This window comes from Fusarium keratoplasticum, chromosome 10, assembly GCF_025433545.1.
Source record: "Fusarium keratoplasticum isolate Fu6.1 chromosome 10, whole genome shotgun sequence".
Taxonomy (NCBI): domain Eukaryota; kingdom Fungi; phylum Ascomycota; class Sordariomycetes; order Hypocreales; family Nectriaceae; genus Fusarium; species Fusarium keratoplasticum.
In genome coordinates this window covers 2,618,045-2,641,586 of record NC_070538.1, presented here as the reverse complement: position 1 = coordinate 2,641,586, position 23,542 = coordinate 2,618,045, and the positions used below count along the sequence as shown (strand labels likewise).

General features: G+C 52.9%; 6 protein-coding genes across 6 annotated transcripts; 3 read left to right on the top strand and 3 right to left on the bottom strand.

Moving 5' to 3' along the window:
- Nucleotides 1-2,103: 2,103 nt before the first annotated feature.
- On the top strand, nucleotides 2,104-3,536 carry NCS57_01270400 (TauD domain-containing protein; the record flags this gene model as incomplete). Its single annotated transcript, XM_053062369.1, has 5 exons — nucleotides 2,104-2,341; nucleotides 2,392-2,622; nucleotides 2,682-2,755; nucleotides 2,807-2,976; nucleotides 3,032-3,536. 5 exons carry the CDS (start codon nucleotides 2,104-2,106, stop codon nucleotides 3,534-3,536), a joined length of 1,218 nt encoding a protein of 405 aa, XP_052908897.1.
- A 2,091-nt stretch (nucleotides 3,537-5,627) lies between these two features.
- NCS57_01270300 (uncharacterized protein) lies at nucleotides 5,628-6,837 on the bottom strand (the record flags this gene model as incomplete). The annotated part of the gene is made up of 2 exons (XM_053062368.1): nucleotides 5,628-6,522; nucleotides 6,572-6,837. The coding sequence occupies 2 exons, from the start codon at nucleotides 6,835-6,837 to the stop codon at nucleotides 5,628-5,630; spliced, it is 1,161 nt and encodes a 386-aa protein (XP_052908896.1).
- A 4,409-nt stretch (nucleotides 6,838-11,246) lies between these two features.
- NCS57_01270200 (Glyco-transf-28 domain-containing protein) lies at nucleotides 11,247-14,111 on the bottom strand (the record flags this gene model as incomplete). Its single annotated transcript, XM_053062367.1, has 7 exons — nucleotides 11,247-11,467; nucleotides 11,521-12,125; nucleotides 12,175-12,525; nucleotides 12,573-12,936; nucleotides 12,982-13,139; nucleotides 13,190-13,916; nucleotides 13,964-14,111. 7 exons carry the CDS (start codon nucleotides 14,109-14,111, stop codon nucleotides 11,247-11,249), a joined length of 2,574 nt encoding a protein of 857 aa, XP_052908895.1.
- A 660-nt stretch (nucleotides 14,112-14,771) lies between these two features.
- On the top strand, nucleotides 14,772-15,897 carry NCS57_01270100 (uncharacterized protein; the record flags this gene model as incomplete). The annotated part of the gene is made up of 3 exons (XM_053062366.1): nucleotides 14,772-14,949; nucleotides 15,000-15,248; nucleotides 15,311-15,897. The coding sequence occupies 3 exons, from the start codon at nucleotides 14,772-14,774 to the stop codon at nucleotides 15,895-15,897; spliced, it is 1,014 nt and encodes a 337-aa protein (XP_052908894.1).
- A 2,716-nt stretch (nucleotides 15,898-18,613) lies between these two features.
- NCS57_01270000 (Zn(2)-C6 fungal-type domain-containing protein) lies at nucleotides 18,614-20,900 on the top strand (the record flags this gene model as incomplete). Its single annotated transcript, XM_053062365.1, has 2 exons — nucleotides 18,614-19,834; nucleotides 19,887-20,900. The coding sequence occupies 2 exons, from the start codon at nucleotides 18,614-18,616 to the stop codon at nucleotides 20,898-20,900; spliced, it is 2,235 nt and encodes a 744-aa protein (XP_052908893.1).
- A 611-nt stretch (nucleotides 20,901-21,511) lies between these two features.
- Nucleotides 21,512-23,255, bottom strand: NCS57_01269900 (Lipase-3 domain-containing protein; the record flags this gene model as incomplete). Its single annotated transcript, XM_053062364.1, has 2 exons — nucleotides 21,512-22,487; nucleotides 22,534-23,255. 2 exons carry the CDS (start codon nucleotides 23,253-23,255, stop codon nucleotides 21,512-21,514), a joined length of 1,698 nt encoding a protein of 565 aa, XP_052908892.1.
- Nucleotides 23,256-23,542: the final 287 nt, after the last annotated feature.

Here is a 23,542-nt window from a genome sequence, read left to right as displayed (position 1 = left end):
CCTCGAGGGAGTGTCTGTAGGGGGACGCTGTGGCGTTCCTTGTCCTCCCAATCCCCGGCTCAGTTGCGAGACACCCTGGCCTCAGCCTGCATGGGGTGTGGAAAGAGAGGACACGAGCGAGCCTCGTTTGCCTGAGAAATCTTCAGCAGGTCATCCCCCGTGGGGGGCCAGACGAGAGCCTCAAACTCCGGGGGTATCTCTGCTAGGTACATGGCCATTGCTTGCCTGCTTGACAGGATGTGATGCCCTGAGGGATGGAGCTGATGAGATGGTGAGGGCGTGTGTGTGTGGACACAGCCAAAAAAAGTGTCTAGGATTTGCAATGAGCATTTGATGGAGCAGGGATTGTGAATGAAGAGGCCACCCTTGTCATCCACTGCCCAATCAGACACGACGCCCGTGGCTTCTTGGACCCATCGACGAGATATCCTGTCTTTCACCGGTCGAAACTCCAGTGGTGGACGGGATAAGAGTACGGACCATGTCTCCGGAGTTAGAAATGCCTGGTATCGAGGTCAATGCTGTGGCAGAGGGGGGCACGAGAACAAGATCGAGATGCTGTGAGAGAGTCTGGAAGATGAGGGGGGAAAGCAGACAGAGATCTAGTCGGATTCTAGCCTTTATATATTTTTGGTTGGATTTATTCTTGCTTGTTGGTCTTGAGGCCTGTTCTGCATCGTCCCATGAGGGATTAGTTTGGTTCTACTCTGGTCGTGTGGATTGCCCTCCAAGTCAAGATGACCCGTACAAGATCCGATTAGAGACAAGGCGTGTAGGTCAGTACAGAGACAAAGACAAAACAGAGAGAGAGAAGAGAGAGCGTCCTTCAAATGGAGTTTCCCGTTGCGGAGTACCAGAGGCGTCCAGGACCGAGGAGAGACAAGAGAAGCATGGCAGAATGAAACTCTGATCAAGCTTGGGGGCCGCCATTCTTGGCTTGGAAGAGGCGGAGACGGCCAAGCAGAGGGAGCGGGATGTGTTCCAGATACTATAACTGGCGAGTGGCTTGACTGCTCGCCGAGTTTCTGTCTATACGCGAGGTCGACGAGAGCTGGTGAAGGGAGATGGTGATCCACGATGAACTCGTCGACCGAGAAACGGAATGCAGACATTGCAATAGCATGATAACTGTTTCTGAAGCACTCTATTACTCTTGGTCTATTATTTTTTTTTCACTGTAATTGCTCTATTCCTCATGCTTTTGACGTGGTTCCTGACGGTCAGATCACGGCAAGCCCCTGAGCCTTGACGTGAGCCGACCAGATCCGGGATGACAATGTCGTGCATCCGGATCTACGACTAACCAGTCTAGCCTTTGCCATGGCCATCCTCTGGCGTCTGACGGTGACAGTGTCCGGCGCTCGACTAGCGGGATGGCCTCGTGGGAAATGACATTCCGACGGCGGTATGACGGCGCCGCGACGGTTCCTCGAGAGACGACGAAAAAAAAGGTTATAACCTCTTCAAAACCTCACTCGGACGTCCTCAAGGCTTTTTTCTCTCTGTTGGCCTTTTCACGACTTCGATATCTCGCGTATATCCTCCTCGAGACCATACCGTTCCGTGGTGTTCCCCCTCGTCATAGGGGGTACTCAACACCCCCTTTACGAAGCTCCCACCGTGTCTACAAAACCGACAAAACCTCTCGTCACAACCGCCGCCCCACGACTCGGCATACCCTTTTTACGCTGGTACATTGTTGGTAATGGATGCATCACCAAGCAAAAATGCACATCCCCCCGTTCGAGGTGTGACAAGGCAACGACTAGATCACGGGGAGGACATCCGGGACGGCCAGAGAGGGCCAACAAGTGCAAACAACGATGTTGAATACACTCCTCTTGGGCGTATGGTGAGGTCTAATACACAGATTCTGCTCGCGAAGCGCGGGTTCGATGTGATTATCCTGCTGCCGCCTTTTGTGATGATGGGCGGTTAGACGTAGAGGAGGGAAGGCAGGAGTTGAGGATTTAAACAGCTCCAGATCTGCTCTTTTCGAGAGATGAAGGCATACGCATCGTAAAGCAACTCCAGAGCACAACTACTCGCTTCTAAACCTCTCTATTTCGCAACTTTTTCGTCAAGAAACCATCACTCCAGACCATGGCATCTCTCAGGGGCATGACTCAGGACTCGGCAGCAGCCGTCCAGAGCATCCAGGAGAAGATCCTCGCTGGTCTGAACTCTGATCTTGCAGGAATCTCTGTCAAGGCTTCCTCTGACGCCCTGGCTGGTCCTCTTGTCTGGTCAGGGGCTGAGTTTCAGGGGGACTCGACCTACACTCTTCGTCTGAGCGAGGACGAGGTCGCAGAGATTGACAATGCCCTCGCCAACTTCAAGAGTTAGAACAAAATACACTTTAAGTTTGTGTAAATCGCTGACTTGGACAAGCTCTTGGGTTGGACGGGGACGAGGTCTCCCGGGACAACTTCCCCCTTCCCAACCTGTCTCGCCGCCTCCGCTCCAGCTCCGAGACCCTACACATGGGACGAGGCTTTGTCGTCATCCGCGGCCTCGAGGCTTCCAGATACACTGTGGAAGACAGCGTCACCGTCTTCCTTGGTGTTGCCAGCTACATTGCCGAGAAGCGTGGCCGCCAGGACCGCAAGGGCAACATGCTCTGTAAGTTCTCCTCCCCCCTAATTAGTGTCCCCGCCAACATTTCACCTAACCACGATCAGCCCACGTTACGGACTCGAAGCAATGGACGGCCCCGGTCAGTGCCCGTCACGGCATCCACACCAACGGGGCGCTGGTGAGTTCAAGCCATGCTCTTAAGTTAGACTGACTCTCACAGTATCCGTAGCCGTTCCATACGGACATGGGATGCGATATCCTATCTCTCCAGGTCCGTCACAGCGCTGAAAAGGGCGGCTACACGTATCTGAGCTCCGCCTGGACCGTCTTCAATGACCTCCTTAACAGGGAGCCCGGGGTCATCAAGACTCTTCTGACCCCCAACTGGCCTGTTCAGCTGTAAGTCACCATAACTAACACGGAACAACAAACACTCCTAACTAGCCCCATATAGATCTGGCCGCAAGGCTTCCTGCTACCTCGCTCCTGTCTTTTCCTTCCACGATGGCAAGCTCCTTGCCAGCCTCGATCCTGCCCGTCTCGGTCCTCACCCGAGTATGAGCAACAACACCAGCATCCCGAGCCTCACGGAGGACCAGCTCCACGCTCTGCAGTCCGTGTCTGAAGCGGCCTCGCGGAGTGAGGTGCGTCTGGAGCTCCAGACTGGTGACCTCCTATTCTTCAACAACCTCGCCCTCGTGCACCGTAGAGACGCCTACTCGGACGATGCTAGCTCCTCCCGGCACATGGTTCGGCTCTGGCTTCGCAGCCAGAAGCTCGGATGGGCCATCCCCGACGGCATGCTTCCCCCCTGGGAGGCGGCCTACGGAGAGAGCCGCAAGAAGAACAAGCCTGCCCTCTACCCCATCGTCCCCGCGGTCGAGTACCCGGTCCAGAAGTACACCACCAGCTCTGCCGCCTTCATGATTGAGGACTCTGAGAGCTCTGACGAGGAGTGATGGGCTCCTGCACTATGCGTTGTCTTGCACCTCTCTGAGGATCTACAGTCTTTTCCTATCACATTGTTTTGTTATTGCAGGTTATCTGCTCAAACTCGTCCAGTCGTTTACTCAGGATACAGCCATTGTATAGGCTATCACACAGGGCTCCATGTCAGATATTGGTCACTCTTTTGCACATGCAACACACAAATACAAACCAGCACATTCAAGTGGACCACCTCGTGTAACTGTCTCGGGCATGTCTGAACGTAATTGCTTCAGGTCAGCCAAAATCGTAAACACTGTGTACAGAGTGAAGTGTACAAAATCTTGATATCCCAACGCCAACGCCATAATTCCGCTCCAGCCAACAGGAGTGAAGCAAACCCTGTTGGAGACGAATGAACCCTGGTTCATCTGCACATAGATGGCGTGCAGAAAATCTCCTATGCCGAGACAAGACAAGACCCGGTATCCGTTACTCACAGGGCTGATGAACCCGGAGCCAACACGCTCATGCAAGATCAGACACCACGTCAGGCAGGCTTAGTTACATCGTTCGGTCCAAGCACTGCAACCTCATCTCTCGCAGGAGAAAACGTAAGGCTCTTGATTCCATTGGTCCTCTCTTACCGCTGAAATGACTTGTACATTCACCCGCCGATCCACGAAGAACCCTCACACCACACCGGAGGACATGCAGTATTAGCCTTCTTCTCTCCTCTCGCATCATGCATTCTTCTTTTCCCTCGAGATCTCTTCTGCTTCTCGATCCCACAGCTGTCAGTTCTCAAACTCAGCCGCCAGCGGTGGGCATCTTAGTCAAGCCACGCAGCTTGACCCTTTCCGGGGTCGAGAAGCACTTGGTTCAGCTCCACCCTTGGAACTTATCCCGGTTTCCAAAAACTCGGGCGGGCCAATGGGACCGAGAGGAGTCAAACTGTATCGTACGCGGGTGCGCCTCAGGAGCAGCCATTTCAAGTTGAAGAGGTAGGTTTTGACGCAGAGTTTACTCGATCGAGTGCCGGGCACATCAGAGTTGCCAGAGGCTGGCGCTCATGGCTTTGTGGAGATGACTGTTGAGACGGCAAGCTTTCAGGCTATCGGGACTCTTGTATCGAGCATGTAAATGGGTTCAACAATGGTATCTCATATGCCGCGAGGGCATCGCAACTTCCGTTTGATAGAATCTGGCCCCTTGGCGCATTCCTCCCTTGCAGGGCACCAGCTGTCGACGCACACACACCGCTGCATGCCTGCATCTCCATCCTGGATGCTCCATCTCTCATATTCAGGGGGTCCACCTTGACCGTCTCTGATCAGACCGGACGAGGGGCCGGGGACCCCGGGATGAGCACTTGCAGCTGAGGTTTTCCGGATGGTCCCCGTTCCAGGATCCCCCTTGTGATCGACCGAGAGATCTTGGCAGGTAGACTCTTGTAGCCGCCGAGTTGTTGTGTTGGGTGGGATGATACTCGGGCTGGAAGAGGCTGGTGTTGTAGATGAGAACCATATTTACGCAATACGCTACGGAAAAGAGATGGACTCTCAGGGAAACTTCTATAAGGCTAAAACATTCTATTTCTCTCTCTTAGTCGTGATATCTCTAGCCTTGTCAGTCCAAATACCAAGCCTTGACAGCTAATTTCTAAGAGAACCCGCCTTGAAGCCATCTACCACACCGTCCTAGCCCAAGCCCCACGCCAACTCGGTCTCCCGTCACGGCTGATACCTCTTTAGGTTGGCGGCATGCTGTGGTAAAGGCGAGAGGTGCCTGCTGCAAGTGTTGTCATGCATGGCCTGCTTTCAAAAGGCCCCAATGCATCACCACGAGGCCGAGTTGGATCGGAAGGGGGTGCGTCATGCTTCACCAGCACTTACTGGTGCCTGTCTCCTCTTGGTTGCTCAGCTCATCTCAAGACGAGATTACTGTATCACGAGGGGGGTGGGAAAGAGTGTGGGCCTTCATGGCTTGATGTTTGCTACTATCATGGATGGGGTTGCGTCCCAAATTAGCCCACCGCTTCAGGTCGACGCGCCAACTCCTCTAGTCCTATCATCATTATTCAGCGTCCCGTCAGCTTTTCCTCCCTCTCCTGCAAGATGAGCTCAAACCAGCAGCCCCATCAGACCAAGAAGCGCCCCTATCCCGAGAGCCGCCGTCACCTGGGCTCCTCCGGCCGTCTGGATAGATGTTGGCACAACCGTCTCGGACCCAGAAGACCACTCCGAGTCTGTCTCTGAGACCTCTGATCCGGTCTCCCACCCGGTCTCTGACGTCTCAAAGACTGAACCATCAGTGCTGTTGGGGACCAGTGACCCAGACCCAGACCCAGATGCCCATGAGATAGACCCCTCAGCGGACGACACGTACTCTCCGTCTGTTGATACAGACCCAACAGACAGAATAGATACCGTCCCAGACTCCCCAGACGCAACCGTCGCAGAGCACGCAGCGCTGCACTTCCCAACCTGCACACAATCCTTACCCGAACTAACCGCCTGGACTGTAGTTGTCTCCGTCCTCGTGCCTCCGACCACCCTCTCTCCTGTCGACGTCGAATACGTCTCGACAACGATCGTCTCGATGGTTGTAGATCGTGTGCGGACCAAGGTTGTAGTCATGGGAGTCTGGGACTGCCATGTCTCTGTGATAGTCTTGGTCATCGTCACCGTCAACTCTGTCGTGCAGGGCTCCGAGCCCAAAGCTTCGTCCGTCGCTTGGGAGAAGTGGAAGGAACTTGCTTGACTCCAGATAGGAGTTCCAATAGGAGTTCCTAGAGTCCATGTTCGCTCCCCTAGGGGTATTCCCCAGACACTCGAACTCGATGGCGTAACCCATTCCCAAGAAATCATCATCTCTGAACTTGTAGAGCACGAAGTCGAAGCCGTCGTCGAGGACAATGTCACGAGCGAAGGGATAGGGGTGTCGTCGTATATCGTGACACACGAGGTTGACAATGCCGACGGCGTAAACGGGGAGGCTTTGGACATGCCACTTTTCCTATATGCCGTCAGCATATATGCTAGACTAGTAATGCCAAGTAACCTACCAGGTCACAGTAGAGAGCGTGAGGATAGAACACTTTTGCGCACAAACAGTCGTCTTGGAAACCTCAGGAGGGAAACCAGGGAAAGAAAAGTGTTCCTCGATAGAAGTAGTAAAGGAAGTATCAAACACCTCTGCGCCAGTGCACCAGAGACAGTCAACAGTTAAAGTAGTCTTTGTAGGCCGAGCAGGAACGACAGGCCCGTCCAGGGCGGCGGTGGTTGAAATTCCCACCGCCAGGAGGTGGATGAGGAGGCTTGTGAAGCCCATGATGCCGCCGGTAAAAGAATGAATATGGTCCAAGGTTAGTCCTCCTCCTTCGTGTCTTGAAAGAGGCTCGTGTCTGTTTCTGAAAAAGCCAGGCGACGGCTTAAGTAGAAGGAGTCATTTCCTCTGCACAACGTCGACAGCTGCCATCTCGGGCATCACTCGCTTCTTTATCAGACTTTGAGCACAGCATGTTTGTTCTTCGGGTGCTGCAGGTAATATCACTCTTCCCTGCTACCCCAGAGATCTCGTACAACAGCTGATGCTTCACAGACGGCTCTGTCTGTAACGGTCGTGCAACACGGTCGATAGAGTGGCAGCAGCTTCTCCACTCGGCACTTGCAGCGCAGAGCCCTGACCGACGGCAGTGCCATGTTATTCGAGGTCGTGACTGACAGGTATCGTTCGATTAATCAAAGTGTCACGTTGGATTCGGTTCGAGTTGCCGGACGGTTAGATTCTCGGGTTGCGGCGTGATTGGGGATGTTGCATTCGATCGACGGGATGATGGAGGTTGTGGAGCGTCTAGGAAAAGAAATCGAACGTCAGCAGTGACTAGAGACGTAATTGGGTATTGAAAACTTACTGTTCAGTTCGTAGGAACAATCTATGGGGAAAGAATTAGAAGTGTGGTTAGTAGATTGTATCAGCTCCAAGAGTAACTGACATGCCCTCTTCGTACCAAAGACTTTCCAGCTCCTATTATTCAAGTCCGATTCTTCATTGGTCAATCTCCATCCCCTTGCTACATCATTTTCACCTGATCTTAAGACCGTGAACCCACATCAGCAAGGGATGCCCATGCATCTCGTTCCATAAAACCACTTTCATAGAACCCATTTCCCTCTCATCAGAGCTTCTCCAACAAGCTTAGTCTTTCCCCGCAAGCAAATTCCCTTAATCCCTCGTAATCAAATAGGAGGAGGCCGTTGGGTCGTTCTGGGGCGGGTATCGTTCGAGATCTGAGATCTTTCCGCCCGAAACAGGCGTTGTGTCTCACTTGCGTTACAACAAAGTGTACGTATTCCCTTCACACAGAAGTACGAGAGTCTTCAAGGTGCTTTTGATGGGTCAGTGACAGCTGTCGACACAAATCGCCGGGATCGTGTTGATGTTTGGCTGATCAGCGTTCAACATCAACCAAGTTAGTCTGATATTGGCCGTCATATTCTGGAATCCGACGTCGGAACCACAGACGTCGTCACCATGCCTGCCAAGAAGTCTAAAACCGTATCCTCATTCCTGCCGCCGGCAGTATCCTAGAAATGTCTTGCTCGGCATCATACAACTCCCGAACAGGTAACCCGTCCGAGGCAAATGCCGAAATCACGCTAGAGCCCAGCTTCATCCGGCAATTCTAGCAGTTTGCTTTCGGCCGAAAGATGGCATGTCTTAAGGGGCGGAACGTGAAGGGGCTACTGAGTATCCACACTTGTCAGTTCATAGGCTCTCGGATGATATATCTGTCTCTCGGCATGGGATAGTTGTGCAATCCTCCTTCGGACGAATGGCAAAGTACGTTATTAGAAGCAAATACCATTCTCAAGGCTTTAAATTTGTTAATATCGTCAATTCTTGAGTAACATGGTCTTTCAGAGCAGGCTCTATTTGTGTGCTCTGGCAGTATGCCCCTGGCATATAACCACCAAGGCCATCCCTACACTCCCCCATATAAATATATCAAACCCCAAGTCTCCATTCAGAAGGGAGAAATTGTTTCAAGTCTCACTACCGCAGTCGCCTGATGCGTAGATATTGGAATGGCCTCTATACGAGCATGCTCACTGCCCTGAAGCGAGTTGTGCCCCATGTCAAAAGTACCGTTGATTATTTGGCCTAATGCAAGTTTATCATCCCGCGTGTCTCAGTTAGAAGCTCTAGATCAGACCACCCCACGTTATCATCCAGAAGCAACAAGGTCATGTGCGTGTCGTCGTTCTCAGCTGTGGGGGTCCACGGTAAAGAGACCCGATAGTGGAGATGTCGTGGTGTTCTGTATCGGCGGTGAAGATGACAGTATCGAAGCCCCCTGCATTCCTGATAGGCCAATAGTCAGTCTTGAGACATAGGGAATTTCTGACACTCCCAAGGTCATCAGCCAAAGAGTTGCATGTTGTATCCTCTGATACCTAACACAAAGAGTTACTCAGACAAGCCAAAGTGAGAAGCGCGGGTTTCATTGAGATCACGGTCCAGTTTTTAATGGAAACCAACCTCGAAAGTATCAGAGCAAAATTCACCCATCTTCTGGCAGAAAACGACCTCTCCCCCTTACATATACGGTGGACCTATGTCTGGGCCTAACTCCAGTTCATCCAACTGCCGCCTTGAAACATAAAAATTCTCCAACAACGGCTTCAGTTCCGAATGGCCGTCTTATAGGCTTTCACATTTTGCGCTTTGTCCTCTCACTGGCATTGCAAGGGTCGATTGGCTCAACTTTGTCTCTTCAGGTCCCTATCTCGGCTCACCCAACTTGGGCCTCACACATTGTTGGAATTGTAGCTCCTGGCATTTTCATGGTAATACTTTAGCTGTTATATATAACTATTAAATCACTTCTTTCAGCATGTCTTCACCGAGCCTTTCTGAGAGTATCGGCGGATGTAGTCGTCAACACCAGTCGGCAGATCGGGGCTATTTGTGGGGCCGCTCCGGATCGCGCTCCCGGTCGCCGTGAGTGGCCGGCACTTGACCCGATGTCTAGAAAAGGCAAGTCTTGGTTAGGAGGTCATGGTCGGGAGTGAGGCCCTAGTTCTTCCTATTCATATTTCTGTCTTGCGAGAGTTGTCTCGATTGTTCGTGTGCTATTGTTTAATCCCATGTCTTGAAAGGGTTGAAGCACATGTCACGTTGGGGGAGCGTTGAATCTCAATTATGCCTTGAGGTTAAAGCAACGTCAAGGCGAAAATGGACAAACTCTCACACAATATTTACAACTCAGAGAATATTTACCTAGGGCACCGGGATAGACAACTGACAAGAATGATGTCTAAACCACGAGACTCCTCGGGCTCTAGGGTAAATGAAGGCTAGCTCAATCCCACTTGGAAGAGTCTCGACTTGAGCGGTGTCCGAAGTCCGCATAACGTAACAAACCCATGATCTGATGATGAAGCACGAAGAATCCGAGCCGCCGGTCGCGGGGATTTTCTTTGTCCGAGTCATTCTCGGGTCTACGAAGCCGAGAGGGAGAACCACAATTGCATGGCCCGACCCCAAAAACTAAACAATAGCCATTGCAACGCTGGCCGTAGGATTCAAGAAACATCCAACACTCGCAGAAAACAACAAAACCTCGGCACCTCGAGATTTGTCTAGGGTAGGCCATATAGATCACGAACAACACCCATGTCCGGAGCCTACCGAAAACCGCGGGCACATCCTTGAACCTGTGATCAGCAAGCCCCCTTCACCCTGGCCTGACAAACACCAAGCAACGTTGCAACTCCAGTGGACACTTCCGGCACATGACAGTTTCCCTCTGCGATGAAGACTTTGAAACCGCATGGTTACCCATTCCCATGATCTGATGAGGTCCCTTGGAACGCTTTTACCGCAACTTCAACACGCAAACACAGGATCGCGACACAAAAGCCGCAAGACCGAACAATTGCCCATTCATCAGCCTCGCAAGCCACACAACTTCTGGAGAAAACTGCTGGCCTTTTCGGTCCGATCCAATTTGCGCCAGGGTTGTTTGGGCTTAGTCTGGGGGAGAATGGACAAGGGGGGTGGCCTTGGCTCCAGCTGTAAAATGCGCTTCTCCGCGTTGAAAAGAAACGAACGGGGGTGCGGCAGATTACGCGGAGGAGGCGCACTCATGCAACGCGGGACCAAGTGAAATCAAGAATGCCTGATCCAGTTCCCTTTTTCTCGAAAGAGTCGCGAATATCATCATCATTCATGGAAACAGCTTTGTTAGTGCCGGAACTGCCGCACGATTCATGCAAACGCCAACTGCCCGCCCCTTCGCAAATTGCTCCACAGCTCAACGTAAAAAGCACACGAGCACGTTCTTCTCGAAGCTCACGCTAGATCACGGCCTGTCCGGCAGCTACTGCACGATGAGGCCACTGGTCCTGCAGGCGGTGATGGGATTGGCCTGGGAAGGACGAGTTACCCCCCTTGTTGCTTTGCCAGAGGTATACAGTGCGTTGCCGACTTCGCAAACGGGCGCGTTTTACTGGTCGGATGGGCGCACTGTGGTGGCTGATGCTTTCTCTACAGTACTGTACAGGAGGACAAGGATCGGTGACAATGACGGAGCGGGTGTGAGGAAGCGATAGTTGTGTGAGGTCAAAAGCAACAGCAATGGGGTATTGCGATCTATCTATAACTTGTAGGTATCTCTAAACAAACAAAGTCTATATCGTGGTCGTGAGAGCGGGGATGTCAACGGTTGGCTTCCTCTACTTCTCAATAGGATCTGGTATCTCTTGTCTCGACTCTTTCTGACAGAGTCTTCCAAACTCACTTAGAATCAAGGGCACGTCGAGCTGTTTAGTGTTCGTAAGATATTCGCCCTCTTGTCGTCGAGCGAGCTTGATCGCCTTTCGTGCTCCAGAGTGTACCAGCGTCCGAAGACTCTGGTAAATACCGTGACCAGGATATGCCACGACTCCAAGAGTTGCTGCCAAAACCATTAGTCTCGCTAAACATGGGCACGAGTGTAGGGATACGCACCTGAAGCTGTCTTGCTCGCCATGCCAACCACACCTTTGCCAACACCTTTGGCAGCGCCAAGCGCACCACCATCCCTGCCCCCCTTGTAAGGCTGCACAAACAAATCGGCAAAGCCCTCAGAGATTCCCCGGACAAAGTTGACGCCACCCACACGCGCACCAGACTGCCAGTCGTGGACCGGCTCGTTCTCAGGCACCTTTTCGCCGTAGAGCTTGGGCACGGCGCGGAACCCTTCCGTGACGGCGAGCGGCAGGTCGACGTAGAAGCCCCGGCCGTAGGACTTGAAGAACCCGCCGACTCCTGACGCTGACGCCGAGGCGACTGCGCCGGCTGTGCTCCATCCGCTGCTACCGCCGTGTGACGTGTGTGGTCTGGAGAGGTTGCCTTGTTGCGACGGACTCGGTGAGAGATGAGGGCTGGTGGGTTCAGAGGGGGCCTCGTTGACCTGAAGGGTTCTTTGGCGTTCTTGGTATGCTTGGATAGGCTTCATGACAATGCCAGTTGTGGCCTTGGCCATATCCGTTGATGTACCGAGCATAGATGAGACGGTCCCGGTCAAGGGATCCCATCGCCGGTTGATGATCCTGATAGTCTTGGTCTCGTTTCTGCGACTGTCAGCCAAGGGCTCATGGTTCACGCTGTCAAGCAACATACATAGCTAGCTTCTTGTGGTCAACCTTGAGATGCTGAAACAGGACACCAGCCGCTGCCTTAGACAACCTAATCTGCTTGCCTCCTCGCTTAAACAGCCACACAGCAGGCTGATTGTGCAGGATGTCGCACTGCAGGTTCTCCAAAGGCAGGTTGGCATGGAACGATCGCACCGCAGTGACGACGCCATTCTCCCTACTCATGCGGTGCGAGATTTCGGCAGCGGCTGAAGCAGCCTCTGGCGTGAGACAGAACTGGATGGCCTCGGCGAGGTTGTCCACGTTGAGCTGCTTCTGGGGAATTGGGAGGGGTCCTGCCCCTGATGCTGCGACCATCTCGCCCCAGAATGGCTGGCTGCAGGACGTTAGCGAGGGACTGTACTTGGGGTAGGTGATACGAACTCTCCAAAGAAGGGAACAATAGTCGTTGGTCGACCGTTGAGAAGACCACAGGCCGTTGTCCCCGCGCCACCATGGTGAAAGACGGCAGACACTTGTGTAAAGAGCCACTCATGTGGACAATCTCCCAAGAAAAAGATATCCTTCTCTTCTGTGCCGCCGAGATTACTCCATCCTCGAGAAATAATGGCTCGCACGCCTGTCCTATGCACAGCCTCGACGAGAATCTTCGTCATACGCTCAGGGTCATCAATGACAATACTGCCGAAGCCGATGTAGATGGGACGAGGGCCTTGAGCCAAGAAGTCTGCGAGGTCGGGAGGAGGTGTATAGTTGGGAGGTTCTCTGAAAAAGAAGCCGCAGACATCTAATCTCGTCAGTCTTGTTAGTTAAAATTGATCAATTAACATACCGATATAAGATGGCCAATCTGCTGGCTTTCCGACCAACGCTGGCGACCAGCAATATGTGAAAGGGATCTTGAGCGTCTCAGCAAGCAGAGGACCCTCAGACAAGGGTACAGGCTCGAGATCAATGGTCTTGCGCCAATCATTGATAACATCACCCAAACTAACCATGTCAGTCAGTATCCATGCAACCAAAAGCTTCCAAACACTTACCCCTGCCAGGTCAGCCACTCCACCACGCTGTAGGAAACATAGTTGGCTGTCTCCTGGTCCATAACCGACTTGCTCCCAAACTTGAGGTTCGCTAGGGGATGCGAAAAGCTCCTCGTGCTGGTCCAGGGCATGGTGAACATTAAATGGACTGGGATGCTCATCGCCTGCGCGCAGTGGACGTGGGCGAAGCTAGGAGGGTTCGCAATGATGGCGTCGGCAACAAATGGACGCCCACTGATAGGGTCTGGCTGAAGACATGACTGCCAGCAACCGTCTAGCATCTCGGCCACCATTACACGCTTCTTCTGGATATCTCCGCCGCGGAGACTCTTCAAGCTGGGTACCAAGCCGGGGTTCTTGACCATGTACGCCATCAATTCCGAGGGGTTGCCGCCGATCGGATAGAACTCGAGCCCAGCGTCGCGGACAAACTTGTCAAAGACATTGTGTGTGGCTAGACGCACTCGGTGGCCATGCTTCTGGAGCTCGCAGCCGAGGGCGACAAAGGGTTGGACATCGCCGCGGCTCCCGACGACTTGGATGACGATGTTGAGCTTGATGGGGAATTGGTGAAATATCGACGATTGTCCTTTCTGTTCGGGAAACTGGGAGTATTCTGGGGATCCAGGCTCCTCTTCGGTTGGGAGAGGCGCCTTGAAGTCGGGGATGAAGCGGGAAAGGGCACGACAGAAGCGAGAGTTGACATCGACATCGATTCGACCATCGTCTATCGAGCATTAGCGGGGTAACGAGGGGTTAAGTTAAGCAACGTACTGGTCACCGAAGTCGTTTGCTGTAGATTATTCCCGATCACAGCCTCGTAGGAAGGAAGGTTATCTTCAGGAATGACGGCCTCTGGTAGGTCGCTATACGGAGATGCTGGCACCCCCGTGCTGTCATGGGATCCCTTGAAGTACGCCATGGATCTTGAGTTGGGCTATCGAGCTTGGAAAAGAACAAAGAAGATTGGGGCCCTTGAAGAAGATCATTGTCGGGGAAAGCATTAAGCTTGTATTAAAGCAAGCTCCAAAGCTAGCCCACACACCGCATCCATTGCATCGCCATCTTTGTTCCGCGCATTCGGACAAGAGCGCGGCTTTCATGTCAGGGGCAACGACGCGCGACGTCATGCTCGGCCCAACTGCCGCGGGTGCGCGTATCGAAAGTGCATAGGGCTGATGGGCGAGTCGTGATCCTAGCTTGCTCTATTTGCGGCTTCATGGCGTGTCCGGTTGGTGGTTGAGATGCGATATACGCGTATACTGACCGTGTTGTGGAGAGTTGAAACTCCACCAAATTCTGTATTTGCAGGCTACTTTTTAGTGGATCGCCGTCCGCAGTATCTATCCGCGTATAGAGATGCATCAAACATTGAATACGTTCATGTCGAAATAGGAGGACAACGTCAGCATAAATACGTTTCCACGTAAAGATGGATATATATTCTAGCCAAGACCTCGATTCCTCGGGTTTTCTTGTCCCAAACTCCCCGACAAGTTCCTCGTGTTCGTAAACACCAACATCCGGAGCCTGGACAAGAGACGACCTGGGACACGAGAACGTCAACACCCAGTAGCCCATCATGGCTGGCGATAGCAGCTCAGACGCCTCTGAGGGGTATGTCTTTTACAACTACAACCCGTCGATGCCCGCGGCCGTCATCTTCATTGTCGTTTTTGGTCTCGCAGCGATTCTCCACACGTGGCAGCTCCTCCGCAGTCGGACATGGTACTTTATTCCGTTCTTGATCGGATGTCTATGTAGGTTGCGACGCGTACTCTCCGGAAGATATCTGCTAATAAACTTGTAGTCGAGACGGTTGGCTATATTGGCCGTGCTCTATCGGCGAACGAGGCCCCTGATTTCACCAAGAACCCGTACATCATTCAGTCCATCCTGCTTCTGTTGGGACCGGCGCTGTATGCGGCATCTATCTACATGATCCTCGGCCGCCTTATCAACCTTCTCGACGCGGGTGACCTTTCCATGATTAGCACCCGATGGTTGACAAAGGTGTTTGTCACCGGCGACGTCTTGTCCTTCTTTGCCCAAGGCGGAGGTACGTTGTGATTACAAGACAAAACTCAAAAAAAAAAAAAAAAAAATGCTAACGTGGACTAGGCGGCGGCATGCTCGCAACGGCCAAGGACAAGGACGCTGTCAAGAGAGGCGAAAACATCATCGTCGGAGGTCTGGGCATTCAGATCCTCTTCTTCGGCTTCTTCATGGTTGTCACCCTCGTCTTCCACCTTCGAATCCGCCGACAGCCCACCCAAAAGTCTCTCGAGATCACGACGCCCTGGAAGAAGCTCCTCTACGTCCTCTACGCGACCAGCTTCCTGATCCTCGTGCGATCCGTGTTTCGCGTTGCTGAATATGTTATGGGCAAGGACAGCGAACTCCAGTCCAAGGAGTATTGGATCTACATCTTTGATGCTCTCCTCATGGCCCTCGCAGCTTGGCTTCTCAACTGGTTCCATCCTAGCAGGGTCATCAACAAGGCCATGGATGCGAAGCGAATCGCTAGTTCCGAAGAGTATGTGATGGAGAGCCAGCCGTATGAAGGCCAGCGACCCAGACGCCACTCTCACTCGCGCCGTCACTCTCACTCGCACCGGCACTCGCGGACTCATTCGCGTTCTCACTCTCGCTCCCACTCGCACTCTCAGTCGAAGCCTTCGCATCACAGGGACGAATACTACCAGTAAGGGGTAACGGGGCTAGCGTGTGCTAAGGGAATGGGAAAGTGCCGGACCCACGACGGGATGCTCTCCAAGGGCTGGTAGAGCTGGTCGCGTCAAAGCGGGATGGACGAGCTATCAGATTTAGTGGGGGAAGCGAAACTTGGACTTTATGAGGAATCAATAACTAGGGATCAGACTGTCCTGCTGATAGTCTTTCATTTACAAGCGAGCAAGGCAGGTGTCATAGCATAGCCCATCGTGTCTGAGATGGTTGCTTCTTTTCCGTATGATTAATACAAACCCGGCGTTGAGGAGATTTGCGTGGATACTCATCGTGAGGAACTGAAAACCGCATCGAGATCGATGAACTCAATGAGAAACATTAAACCAGAGTTTCGAGCAAAAACCGACGACGATCGGTCCCAGGAACCCGTATCGACAACCCAACAATGCGGTTCCGCAACCGCATCAAAGGCAATGGTATGCCCTGCCGCTCATGGGCAGCAGGTGAGAGACAGTCTTGATGGGACCTTCATCTCGGCTACAGCACAGTGAGGCTTGAGCCAGGCGAGCAAGCTGGGTTGAGACGACATGTTTCACGACGGCTCAGGACAAAACATGATATGGCAGGCCCAAGCTATTTGATAGCTACTGACTGACAGCTGAATGTTTCGGATGATCTCTTGCATGCCTTGGGAAACGTGGGGAGACGGTGGGCTTCTGAGGGGCCCAGGGCCGGCATTTCTGAGACATGGGGGGGCTAAGGGACGGCAAGAGATTCCAGAGAGGCGGAATAGTATCAGTATCTTTCGCATGAGTAATCCGACGTCTCGGATGACCACGAGAGCAGGTCAGAGACGGCATCTAGATGATGTTGTTGAGGTGGCGCAGGTTAGGAGTGAGGAGATGGAAAGCTGCCTGGAGATTAGATTCTCGAAGCTGCAAGGTGTAATCTATTATCTCAACAGAAACTGTTATGAGGTTTAATAAAAGACGGGTTTCTTAGAACTGCATGATTTGGAATGCAATTCTCGAGGTTTATACAAGGCAAGGCGACAAGTTGAAGCCAATAGAAGCCATCTCTCCCCCGAAAGCGATCGGCTGGGTAACCGTAGCCGAGCCGAGGCTGACGAGCAAACACCACGATACGCGAGTCAAGTGGAACTAGCGACGAACAAGAAAATGACAAAAAAGAAACGAGAGAGATGCCAAGACGAGCCAGCGAGAGAAGGCACAAATTGATTACGTAGATATCAGACACGGTGCGGTTGGGAAAGCAAGAGAAAAGTTAAAATCATGCCAACAAGATGCGTGTGTGTGTGTGAGTGTGTGAGTGTGTGAGTGTGTGAGAGAACACCATTTCGCTGTAGAAACTTTAGACACGGCGCCCGGGGAACGCCGGACGGCCTGAGCGATGCTGGATATTGATAATAAATGTCTGAGAAAAGTCCACTAGAAATCTGAGTCTCTGGGGCCCTGAGATTACAAAACAGCTTAGACAAGAGACTAAAAATCTCATTCATTCTGGTGCTTGACGGTGGCTTTGACTGGCGGTTTCGTTTCTGAACCACGCTCCCAGAGTCTGTGCCAAAAGGCCCAAAAATGCACTGTGATGCTCGGGTGCGACGTTACAGGAGGGCTCTGCACTGTGCTGTGTGGCGGTGATGATTCCCTTGCGCCACCGACGGAATCCAAAAGTTCCCCAGCTCTAGACGCTCACTGGACAGCCAGGGGCTTGTACACAGTGTCATATCCGAGCACACCACTTCTGACGGACGGACGGTCGGGACACACGGGCCCGCCCCCAGTGCGCCTCTTTTGTGCTTCGCTCTGGGGACCCTGGCTCCCTCTTAGCCCCTGTAGCCTGTAGCCTCTAGCCAGCCGTAGCCTGCCTTCCTTCCTTTCCGCTTTGGCACTGTCTGTTCGCTGCTAATTTCTCCAACGCCCCTTCCCCCTTTGGGATGTCTCGCCCGTCCGCTGCACTCCATGGTTGTACCTTCCTTGGTCTGCTGTCTCGTTTCTGGGACGGGTGGTACGAGTGAAAAGTGACGGCTCAAGTCTCCCTCCACCCATTCCTAGTGGAGAGGTACATTCTCGTCCATGCCTCCCTCGTCCCATCCCGTCGTCACTCTCTCCCGTCTCTCTGGGTTCCTTCCTCGTTCCCACCCCCGGTCTCGCCTTGCAGTTGGCTTGGCCTTGGGCCCTTCCTCGAAATCTCCTTCTCTTTCAGTCTCCATCTCTCACCTCATCTTCTCGTCTGCCCATCCCGTCCCGTCCTGATTCTAATCCTTCCACATCCACTCTCTTCTCTCACCTCCAGACAAATCATCCCCAACCAACTCTCGCCATATTCTTTTACGCTTCGAATTCTTACGAATAGAACAACTGACCACAGCCACCTGCGTGCTCGACCGACCGCCACGACTTCTCTCGCGCTTGCTGGCCAACCCATGATCCCCCGCATTATGGTTCAAGGCGAAAGGGCCGAATAACCTGCATCTTCAGCAAATCCTATCGAACCAACCCCCGCCTCGAACTTCCACCACTTCCGATACACCATCGAAACCGAAGGACACTTATCAACCCCCCGCAAATCCCCCGGACTTTGGGTTGACGCGAACTCGTTCTGGCAAATCCCAGATTCCTGGAACATTCTTGACACCGCGTCCGTCCGCCTGGGCGCTCCTCCGCCAACTCAAACTTACTTTCCGCTGTTGGTGATAATCAGGCACCGATCACCATGCCTCAGCCAGTCGTCAAGCGCGCCTGCGATGCTTGCCATCGTCGCAAGGTCAGATGCAATGGCGCCAACCCCTGCCGAAACTGCTCTGGTTCTCAGCTATTGTGCACCTACAATGCGATTCCTCAGAAGAAGGGGCCCAAGGGCTCTCGTGCGAAGGTCATCAGCGAGCTGAGAGAGACTCAGCGACAAACCAGCCTGGCCGCCAAGGTCCATCAGAGACTGACTGGCGCGCCCGTCACACCCCAGAATTACGGTCCCGAACCGTCGACTGGTCTACTATCCAACGAGTTCATGAAGGACTGCCTCCGATACTTCTTTGACAACGTTTACGGGCAGATGCCCATTCTCGACAGACGAGCACTTGAGGAGCACATGACGGTTATGGAACAGGGCCGTGATGTGTATTGCCTGTTGAGCGCTCTCTGCGCATTTGTCATGCTCCAGCCTGGAACTGCGCTGCCCGTCAACGACTCATTCAACCTCGAGCTGCACCCGGGCGCCAACATCGCTGCAAGCCAGCTCCTTCTCGATGAGTGCATCCGGGTCCGGAAAGCCAACGACTACCAAGACTCCATCACCCACTACGTTCTTGTCACCAACTACCTCATCTTTGCTTGCCACTTTGCCCTGGACAACCACGACAAGGCCTGGTTTTATTTGCGTGAGACCAGTACCATGATGCACATGGCCGGCATGCACAAGGAGGACTTCTACTCGTCCCTTGAGCGAGAAGATGCCACACGAAGACGCCATCTTTACTGGCTCGTGCTTATGACGGAGAGATCGTACGCTATCCAGCGTAATCGACCTCAAACTCTCCAGTCCTCGATTCGCCTTCCTGGTGTGGGTGACGAGACGGGAAACCCCAGGATGTTCGATGTCAACACCTTTGCCATTCGCGCAAAGCTCTTTCAGCCATTCGACAACGCTTGTTTGGCAACCTGGAAGAAGGTGCAGAGCCAGTTCTCGGCTGCCCAGATCACAGGGCTCCAGAAGCAACTTCAAGAAGCGGCCATCGCGTTCTCCTGTCAGGATACAAGCCTGGCTGATATGGGAACAAATCAACAGTGGCTCCAAAACCTCATTTGGCAGCTCACTCCCAACAATGGGCCCGACGGTAACGAGGAATATATGGCCCCCTCTCGTCGAGACCTGCTCATGACCATTGCCTCTGGTATCCCCAGTATTAAGGGAATGGATGTCGTGGGTAGTGGATGCGTAAGTACAAGACATGGTATGATGGTTGAGCCTGCGGCTAACGAACAAACAGATTGAGAGTCTTCTCCAAGCATGCCATCTTCTGAATGATGTTCTCTATCGTCAACCACACATTCGCCATCCTTACAGTGTTGGCCCTCATGATCACCTCCAGCAGCTGCTGCAAATCCTGGGGATGTTGAGACACAGCCACTGGCACTACCTGCCTCTGCTGCTCACCAAGGTGGTTGAGGTTCTTCCCCGTCTCACCAACCCGATCCTCCCCAACGCACCAGAGAACTGTCAAATGGCCAACATTGACATCTTCGACGGCTTCGGCAATGCTGGCATGGCTCAGCCTCCGATGGCCATGTACCAGGGTCAGTCGGGCGCGGCTGATGCTCTGGGGCAGCTTCCACTGCCAATGTTCCAGGCCCAGGTCGAGAGGGATTGCAAGCCCCCAATGGCCATGTACCAGGGCCAGATGGAGACACCTGACTCTATGGGCCAGATGTCACTGTTCCAGGACCAATCCAACACACCTGATTCCAAGGCACAAGCAACGATGGCGATCTACCAGAACCAGATCACTACGCCCGATTCACTGGCCAACTCAAATGGTGGCAATGGAACACCCCCAGGATCGCAACAGGACAACAATATGAGTTCCTCGTTTGTGACACCGCCCAGTGTTGTCTCACCTGGGATGGAATATCCCCACAACTTGACCAATTTCAATGTATCTGATATGGTCATGAGTCCGATGGGCGACGGAACACCTCCCAACTCGATGAACTACATGCCAAACCAACAACAGCAGATGTCGATGCAGGGAGATGGGATGTGTCAGCCTCAAATGGACAACATGGCGTCACGGGGCATGCGCAACCAGAGCCTGAATGCTCAGTCCATGTACGACTTGCAACAAACACCAGAAACAGCAGGCAGTTACCAGATGCAAAGCCAAGCGCCCATGACAGGCCAGAGCCAAGCGTCGATGTCACGGCAACGTCAAGCCTCGATGGCTGGGCAGGGCCAAGCATCGATGGGAGTGATGGCCAACGAGATCGACTTTGGCGGGCTGTAGGGATGGTCAAGTCATCTTCAGCAGCTCGATCACTTGATCGTCTGACTCACTGCTGCTTCCCCTCCCTTCTCTTTTCTTTGTCAACACACATGTTTAGTTGGTCCTCAAGATGAGTTTCTTGCTGTCGACTGTATGTATTTGATACGCTCTAATTCCCTTTGTTTGTTGTTTCGGAGGCTGGTCTGTTTTTGATGGCCAAGGTGGTCCAACATCGGATCGGCGTCTTGGGCGTTTTGTGCTGTTGATTATTCTTGGTGTCTTGTTTTGTTGATGTCTGTTGGCGCCTTGTAAGGAAGGAAAGGAAGAAATGTGCCCGTGCTCACCAGAAGTAAAAGGTCTTGGGAACGAGGACGGGAGTATGGACGGGAGTACTGGGAATGATATACCAGGAATGGGAACTATGTGAAAGGCAAAGAAGGGTCCGACCGAAGAGGCTTGATAGATGCCGAAGAGTAGAAGCTAACTTAGTTTAATCATGTTTTGAATTGAACTGACTGTACGCCACGACTGTGTAATGATTCTGACTTGGTATCTGAGTGTTGGTGTATGTGGTATGGTATCATTATCATAAAGTTGGACCGACTAGACTCGGTCCTTTTCGTAACATTAACCTATCCCCTCCCCTTGATAGACCTGACGGCCAATACCTCGATCCTTTCGGCATATAAGCTCATGAGATGGCAGACGGGGTCTCCCCAGATGACGTCTCTCAGTTGTTCCTCGAGACATGTGACGGCGACGACGCCTTCATCGATACGCTCTCTTACTGTCTTTCGATCCTTGGGTTTGGCTCGAGGATCCCCCGTTCGCAGAACGACGAGCCGGCCGGCGTTACTGAGAGTGCAAGGGGGCACATTCCAAACCGGAGGTGGTGGACGAGAGAGACTCTTTCGAGATTTGGAGCTCGACTTTGGTTTCCTTGGTGGTGGTGAAGCGAGCAGTTCTAAAAGACTCCTGACATAGGCCTTGTCGGCACGGACAACTGGATCACCCTCGTTGATGAAGCTGAGGAAGACGCTGTTCCGGAGGTTTGGACGATCGGGCTTGGCCAGCGGGAGGAGGCTCACGGGCGGTGCACCAAAGGTGACGCAGTGGATCTTTTTGAAGCAACTGGATAGGGCGTTGAGCTCGCTCTCGGCCTCGGCCGTCTCGGCCAGCATGTGGGAGTAGAGGAGCGCCGCCACAGCTCCGCCGGCAGAGTGGCCCGTCAGCATAAGGTTATAGCTCGACCGCCGAGGGTCTTCCCTCAGGAGCTGCCGCAGCCGCGCGGCGACGGGCCGGATCATGCTCCGAGCCACCGAGAGGAACCCCGCGTGGCACAGGTTCCCCGGGTCGTCGAGGAAGCCGGCGGGGCTTGAAGGGGCGGTTTTGAGGTTGACAGCCCAGTCCATGAAGGTTGCTGTGCCCCGGATCGCGAATACGATGGTGCTCATGTGGTCCATTGGTTTGGACTTTATGCACATGGCTTTTGTGCCAGAGAGCCAGTCTGACGATACGTGGGCGTCGAGTTCGCTGCCCCGGGGCTTTTCGTAGACGCGTTGAGAGTACTCGGCGGCGAGGCAGAGGAGTTGCCACGTTGGGAGGTAGCTATAAAGTCAGGATTAATTTTCTTACAAGTAGAAGAGTGACGTACAGGGCTAGAGGGGGGAGGTCCGCTGGGAGTTTCGAGTTTGCGTAGAGCTCGACTTTGGAAAAGTAGTTGCCGGAAACCACGGATGTAGCAACATGTGCCTTGTCCTTGTGCTTTGTGCGTTTGCTAGATTTGCCAAACGCCTTATCCTGAGATTGTTGCTGCGTAGGAAGAGAAGAATGCCAGCTGAAGAGATCACACTCGTTCCCACAGAGCTTCTCATGATCAATAAGAGTCATGACATTGTTGAACCGACTGTAAACATCGGCATAAACGGCATTAGTCGTCTGAGCGCAGCCATGCCAAGCCGACATGCCATCATCGTAAAGCTGAGTAAAAGGAACGACATCCTTGGCGAGGTTGACCATGGACCCTGTAAGTCTCGAAAGAGAAGTATGATGATGAACCTGCTGTTGTTGAGGTTGCTGTTGACTCCCAAGGTAATAATGCTGATTCACAATAACAGGCTGATACCCGTTCCAGGCTGGAGGAGCCGGGAGGTGACCGGCAGGTCTGAATTGAGGTTGCGATTGACTTGCATAGCCGTGAGAGTAAGGATAACTCGGAGGAGGCGGAAGAAGAAGTTGAGGTTGCTGCTGTTGAGGAGGTCCGTAGACGTTTGGAGGATCGAGCATACACGGCTTCTTCTGCTTCTTGTTCTTGGATGAGCTACTGCTGCTCTTGCTCTTCTTCTTCACCTTGTTTGTCTTGACGAACCAGCCCATGGCGAAGGTTGGACGAGTATCGTCAATGTCATTTCAAGCTTGAGATGGAAATAAAAAAACGTCACACAAAACGGAAAAAAAGAAGAGGAGAAGGAAACAAGGCTTGAAAGAAGGCGATAAACAAATCGCACATGACACACACACACACGCTCTGCCGAAAGAGGATGGATGCCTTCAAACTGCCCATCAATCGCCAATAGGATATTCTTAGCAACAACGCTTGCTTAGAACAAGCTTGCCGATCAAGTTCGACAGGGGGGTAGACATGGCCAAAATCTCTCCATCGT